At 49.1% G+C, this 7,361-nt stretch overlaps 1 protein-coding gene across 3 annotated transcripts in view; it reads right to left on the reverse strand.

Annotated features, from left to right (window-relative positions):
• The window catches only part of Coq8a (coenzyme Q8A), a 31,547-nt gene that overhangs the window by 16,479 nt on the left and 7,707 nt on the right, over window positions 1–7,361 (reverse strand). For 2 of the 3 annotated variants that reach the window (XM_031391118.1, XM_031391120.1), the window contains exon 2: window positions 86–271. In XM_031391118.1, coding sequence (XP_031246978.1) covers window positions 86–262 — 177 coding nt within the window. In that variant the 5' untranslated portion in view covers window positions 263–271. Of the gene's footprint in view, window positions 1–85; window positions 272–3,441; window positions 3,462–7,361 lie in introns of those variants that run through there. The other variant, XM_031391124.1, reaches the window with a different exon arrangement.

A 7,361-nucleotide genomic window follows, 5' to 3' on the forward strand; every position in this document is an offset into this window, starting at 1 on the left:
CACCCCACACCCACCAGCACCCCACACCCACCAGCACCCCACACCCACCAGCACCCCACACCCACAGCTAGAAGGGGCCTCTCACCTGCACAGTCCCGAAGACCATGTTGATCTGCTCCACAGCTGCAGATTGCAGGGCTCTGGCGGCCAAGATGAGCTCCCCACCAAGGCCCAGGTTCTGCAGGTGGGTTTCCACAGCTGCCTGGGTCAGCTTGGCAAGGCCTTTGGCCACCATGATGGCATCCCCCAACACAGTAGCCATCCTTCAGGGCTGGAAGAAAAGAGGCCAAATTAGGGAGTGGGCTACTGAATCTGACACAGGATCATATGTTCTCACCCTGACCAGGCCCCACCAGACTCTGAGCAGAAGGCTTGGTTTTCCCACTGATCTTCCCTTTTGATTGAGAACTGAAGCGGCAGGAGAGGAGCAGGGCCCATGACAATGACCAAGTACTACCGTGCACTTACCAATACCTGAGCATTTCCTCACCTTGCCTCAAGAGCACCTCTGAAACACCCCAGCATAGGAGTCAAAGCTCTGTGGCAGAGGCAGGACTTAGCATGTGCACCGACTCCTAGTCTAGTGCTCTTCCTTCTGAACCACAAGGGTAGGCTGAAGCAAACGTGGCCCCTTCATAAGCAGTTCCTGGCACATCCTAGGGGTCTACTTATAACAGTGGAGCCTCTCCCCAGGTCCCAATAGATGAGGTACCTGCCTCTTTCAAATCACTGATGCATTGCTCAGTGAAGCAGGAGGCAGCCACCCAAAGACTGAGGTACTGAGAGGACTCCCCTGACCTACAGATCAGCCAGGGATTCCATGTTGCAGTTCAGCACTGAGACCAACAGACAAGGCACACAGGGCAAGAAAAAGCAACCATATACCACCGTGGAGGCCTGCTGCCTGCCTTTACTGTGGGCCTCCTTTTCTCTACTGCTGCAGCAGAAAGTGTTTCTGAATGTAGGTCAGGGTCAGAGATGCTGAGACCCAGTACCTACACTGCAGTCAGGGCCTGGCCTAGTTGGTCATTAACTACCCCTGAAGCATGTTTATAGGTTAAGATCAGTCCTGTTAACATGCTGAAAGCTAAAGAAAAAACAGGGAGAGCCAGAGAGCCACTGCGAGTAGCACCATGACCAAGGCAGGGAGCCAAACTGGGCAGGCCAGGTAAGAAAGGGACACGGAGTCTACTTTAAGTCCTAGGGACAAGAAAGCCAGACAGCCATAAGAGGGATGTGAAGGGCACTTCAGACTGGGGACTTGCATAAACTATGGACTGAGCAGGGACCCTGACTCACAGAAGCAGAAGAGAGAGGACAGTCAAAGGGGCCCCTTGATTCCATCTTTCACTACATTAATCAAGAGATGCATGGATGGGGAAGGGCACACAAGAGCACTGGCAAAGGTCCTGACCAGAATGAGGGGACATCTGAACATGACAGCCCCAGTCACTCCAAAGATTCCAGCAATCTGCCCAGTCCCAAGGCATGGCAGAAAGAGACATTTATTTAAAAGAAGAACTGTGTGTGTGTGTATGTGTGTGTGTGTGTGTGTGTGTGTGTGTGTGTGTGTGTGTGTGTGTGTGTGTGTGTGTACATACACCCTCCAGTCTAAGCCAGTAGGCTTGGAGAAAACTACGTCACACCCTAGGCTTCAGCTCTGCACAGCTCTGCTTTAATGGCAAAACACAGGTGAATGAACCCACAAACCAAACAGCTAGTGCTGCTAAGACAGTGTGCAGTCGGAGCTCAAGCAGGCCTGTGAGCAGCTCCTCACTCACAGCTGCCACCACCCCCAACACACACCAACACATCTTGCCCACTACCCTGAAGTCTAGACAGTACTCAGGTCTCCCATGAGGGACCTGGAGAACTTGGAAAGAGTGGCTGCATTTTGAAGATCTGTACCAAAAACACACTCCTACTAGTGGCCCCAAGACCATCATTATGTCCCAGGGATCCCCAAAATCAAGCCTTACCCTAGACCACCTTTAAATCATACCAAAAAAAAACAAAAAAACAAAAAAACAAAAAACAGGACCCAAAGCTCCAGCAGACCATGGCCACAGTAGTGACAAAACCTCACTCTGCTCATTGCCTGACACTGAATCTCCTCAGAACATCCACCTAGACTCTCACACTGTTCAGACTTTGACTTTAGGCCTGACATGAACTCTGCCAGAACTTTCCATTGAGTTACTCTTCCCACACATTAAACGTCTGTAAGAACAAAGCTGAGAGTGATTTGGGGCCCACTGCATTGGTAAGAGTCCTGTACACAACCACAAGGCAACTGTGAGGCCCACCAGAAACCAGCACTGACTCCTGCTTCCTGCATACAAGTCCACTGCTAAAACAAACAAACAAACAAAACACAATTAAAAAGGAAAATGTTAAGTACATGAACTGATGAGTCAGGTCTCTGCATTAGGAACTACAAGTAATAATTATCTTTTTTCAATTATTTTCCAAACCCTTTAGTTCATACATCCTACTTTTAAAATGGCAAATAAGTTATCTTACAAAAATAAATAAATTGGGCGCTGGACATAGCTCAGTGGTTAAGAGCTATTGCTGCGCCGGGAGGTGATGGCCCACACCTTTAATCCCAGCACTTGGGAAGCAGAGGCAAGCAGAGTTCTGAGTTCAAGGCCAGCCTAGTCTACAGAGTGGGCTCCAGGACAGCCAAGGCTATACAGAGAAACCAAAACCCTGTCTCGGGACAAAAAAAAAGAGCTATTACTGCTTTTGCAGAGGACCCAGGTTCCGTTCCCTGCACCTGTGTCAGACATCTTACAACCTCCTAGCTCCAGGAATTCCATACCATCCTGATTCTCAGTGGGTACCTACCTGCATACATGCAGCATAGACATACACATACACACTAATAAGAGTTTGGTTTACAACACCCATGTATACAGGTGGTTGTATGTAACCCACACTTCAGGAGATCTGACATCCTTTCCAGCTTGACTACACACACATGTACACACCCACTCAGAGATACATATGCATAAACAAAAGAAAATCCTTCCTTAAAGAATAAAGAGGGCTGGAGATGCCTCAGCGGTTAGGAGCTGTTGCTGCAGAGTCCCAGGCTCGGTTCCCAGCACCCACAGGGTGCTCAGTAACTCCAGTCCTACTGATCTCTTCAAGCACCAGGCAGGTACATGGTGCATATACACATATACAGGCATACACAGTAAATACAGTAATTAAGAAGAATGAGCCACACTTTCTTTCCTGCCTGAATAGTTATCTATGAAATGCTAATGAATTTCAAAATAGTGCCAAGTCCTGCCCTAGATACTGCAGCCTGGGTTCCCTTGTAGATTTCTGCTTTCCTCAAGTCAGCAGTTCCTGCAAACAAGCACAGTCCACTCTTTACGAGCATGTAGACTGTGCTAGTCCATGGCCACCCCTTGGGTAAACATTACTTACTCGCTGTGCAGGGTTCTGCTGGGCCTCCCTCACGGTACAAAGTGAACCAACCGTTTGCAGCCTTATCAGCACAGGCGGCTCTCTGCAAGGAAAGCTTCCACCCTCCAACAGCACAGCGGAGGTGAGGAGCGAATGACTGCCATCCTCCAACAGCACAGCGGAGGTGAGGAGCCAATGACTGCCATCCTCCAACAGCACAGAGGAGGTGAGGAGCGAATGACTGCCACCCTCCAACAGCACAGAGGAGGTGAGGAGCGAATGACTGCCAGAATGAAGCTGCTTTCCAGGGCTCTTCTCTTTCTGGTTTTCAAACTTAGGGTCATCACAATCCCACAGTGACCGATAATTCAACCAAGTCAGGCACTCAGCCAGGAGGCATTTACATCACAGTTTACATCAGAAGCCCAGGAACCCTTTCACACACAAGAACCATACCAGCCCCATGATGACATGGGCAAGTATCAGAGTCTTCCTGGGGAATGCCAGCCCCACTACCCTCCCCACCCTCTACCAGCCCTGACAACAGTACACTGCTGGTTTCGGGACACTGTCCCTGAGTAAATGTTCTCTGAGAGGAACAAAAGATCCAACAACCTCAAGGAAAGCTATGCGAGAGAGTAGATACTCACACCTGTAGAGGACACTATCGAGGAACTATGCCAGCATCCTTTGTGCACAGCCCTGTACCTGGCTTGGCCCTGCAGGCCTTGGGTCAATGCGTCCTAGCCATGTGTCCATAGCTCAACATGCAAGCACATCTATAATGGGCACCAAGACCAGGTAAGCATTGGAAGCAGAAACAAAGGAGGTGCCTGCCTTGTGAAATACTATCTTCAGAGCCGAGACCTGGGCCCAGTCCTGCCACCCCAGCCAGATGACTCAGGTTCTTACATGCCTCTTCTGTTCCTAATGTTAAATTTGCATCAGCAAAGTAAATAAAGACAGTCCCAAACAGAATTGCATTGAACAAAGCTTTCCCCCTGGGGCACAGAGACTGAGAAAGAGGCACAGGCAGACCAGAGGCCAATGTCCTCAAGGCTCTGGGAGGTTTTCCTACTGACCATCATTTGCCAATCCTCCTAAAAGACCTTCCAGAGCTTCCTCCTGGAGCCACACCCTGGCTGGAAGTTATCTGGTGAACTGGGGACCTTCATATGTAGTCACCAGGTCTGACAATCATGCCCAGGGGATGCAGGCCTGTCCAAATACAGAAAGGCGTGTGAGCAGAAAAGTCTATCTTAAACACATGTGACTCCAACAAGCACAGACCTGACAAAGCATCAAATGCTCATCCAATGGAGACCCAGGGGGGAAGGAAGCTTTATCTGGATGAAGTAGCCATATGCACCTCACTTCTTAGCCAAACTATCACTGTTCTCATGGGTGAGAGCAAGCCGAGATGGAGTATGTAGATTTCCCAAGTCAATACCCTTCATAACCACAGGGCATCATAGACCAGCTCCAGAGCAGTGAAGCTGCAGTATTCACACCTCTGAGAGCCAGGATGGACCCTCCTCCAGCCCCTCCCTGTCACAGCTGCCACTGAAGACTTGGGATGGCTGGGATAGGAACCTAAATAGAAACTGCACAAGAAGTCTTCGGCCCTGAGAAGCCATCCCCAAACAGGCAGCACATACCTTCTCAGGGCCCTCCGGCACCTCAAGCCCGGCCTGTCTAAAGTCAACAACCTTGATGCCCCAGCCCCTCGCCACAGCTCTGCTCACTACCCTGTCTCGTCTTGGCCTCCCATGCACTCCCAGGCTGTCAGCCAGAGCAGTTTCTTTAAAAGAAACGTCCTGCCTGAGTACTCCATACCCCAGAGCTTCTCTGAGCTCCCTAAGGGGCTTTAGGAAGAGCCTTCCTGACCCAGCCCTCTCAGCCTCCCCAGCCTTCGGCTTACTATGCTCCCTCCACTGAATGTGTTCCAGCCACGCTCAACCACTCCTGGACTCACGGGGGTCCCTCCTGGGTTCCTTGAGAAAGGGAACAAGGTGTACTTCCTCCCCCTCTGTCCCAGCTTCCTGTATCGCACAGGCCACTGCAGCCATGCTTATACTCTCCAGATCTGTCTAGTAGCTCTCTCACTGTTAGCCACAGGACATGAAGCACGTCTGTCTTCCTGCATACACTCCTGACCCTCCAGCACTAAAGGAAACTTTACAGCAATAAAGGCCTAGACAATTAGGCATTTATTCCTCTAAAGCTTGAGAAAGCTTGAGAAAAATGGCTCAAACCTTCTTGCAGCTTTGGCCCACAAATGGCAACCAAACACTCCAAGAGCTAGCCAGAAGCCACACCCCTCCAGCTTCAGTCTGCAGCAGAAGGAACTGGGGGCTTTAACAGATGCTGCCACACTCCCAGGCTGCTGGATTCCCAGCAAGGTGCCATATGCGCCAACTTTGATAGCCCTAGTCATTCTAGAAAAGGGGACAGGGGTGACATTCCTAAAGTCTCCACATGCTGCTTCTGTCTTCCATGATTCCTTCAAGACCTTCAAAAGGAAACCAGAAGGGATCATACTTAAAGATGATGGCCCCAGAGCCAACACTGAGACCTCTCTGGACTGTCACTTCAAAGGTCCTTCCTCTCTGGGAGATCCCACGAGGCTAGTGAGTGCCTTCTCCCCCTTCCCAGTGAGGAACCTTCTTCTCCTTTGGACATAAACACGTCAACCCTCTAAGGGAAATGAAAAGTCCCATCATATCCCTAACAGTTTTCCTTTTCTAACAAAAAGGAAAGAATGAAAGGACCATTTCCTCACGGACTCAGAAGGAACGCATCAGAGTAAACAAACTTCACAGCCAAGATCCTCAAATCCCTATTAGATTTGTCCTTTGCCTACACCTTAAAAGTCACACATCAAAGATGATCGGTGATGCACCTCAGTCACCCAACTCCAGGCCTTCGTCTGCAGGTCAAGCAATGTCCTACAGTGCTAACATCTTCCAGAGGCAACTTAACACTAGATATAGAAAAAAGGGAAAAAAAGGGAAATGGAACAGTAAGCAACAGTAGGTGTCGCCAGGGAGCCAGGCCTCTGCTTACCCAGGTCCCCACACAGGGACACACACCAAGAATCTCTGCCCCTTCTTCCCACAGCCATCTATGTGATAACAACCCCCATCTATGTGACAACAACAAGCCAATATCCTGCCCCCAGTCCCTCAAACTACATTCTTTTAAAACGGATGCGTGTGGTAACTCAGCTCTAAGAATGGGCATCACGACACCTTTGGAAATGAGTTAGGTGAGTGTCTGAGTTACTTTCTATTGCTGTGTTAAAGACGCCAGGCAACAGGGGTTTGTTTTTGTTTGTTTTTTTTTTGTTTTTTGGAGGGGAAACTGGGAATGGAGAAATTCGCATGTAAATAAAGAAAATATCTAAAAGAAAAAAAAAGAAAAAAAAGAAAAAAGAAAAAAAAGACGCCATGGCTAAAAGCACCTTTGGGAGGAAACGGTTTATTTGTCTGAGCCCATTATTGAGGAAGCCAAAGTAGGAAGAAAGCTGGGGCACAAACTGAAGCAGAGGCCATGGATAGATTCTGCTTACTGGCTTGCTCCTTATGATTTGCTCAACTTGCTCTCTTACACAAGGCAGGAGGACCGGCTAGCCAGGAGTAGCAATGACCACAGTGAACTAGACCATCCTACATCAATTAGAAATCAAGACAATACCTCAAAAGACCTGCCTACAGGCCAATCTCATGGGGGATCTTTCTCAATTAAGATTCACTCTTCTAGGCTGGCGAGATGGCTCAGCGGGTAAGAGCACTGACTGCTCTTCCGAAGGTCCTGAGTTTGGATTCCAGCAACCACATGGTGGCTCATAACCACTCGTAATGAGATCTGACGCCCTCTTCTGGTGTGTCTGAAGACAGCTACAGCGTACTTATTTATAATAATAAATAAATCTTAAAAAA

This window comes from Mastomys coucha, unplaced genomic scaffold (genome assembly GCF_008632895.1).
Source record: "Mastomys coucha isolate ucsf_1 unplaced genomic scaffold, UCSF_Mcou_1 pScaffold1, whole genome shotgun sequence".
NCBI classification, from domain to species: domain Eukaryota; kingdom Metazoa; phylum Chordata; class Mammalia; order Rodentia; family Muridae; genus Mastomys; species Mastomys coucha.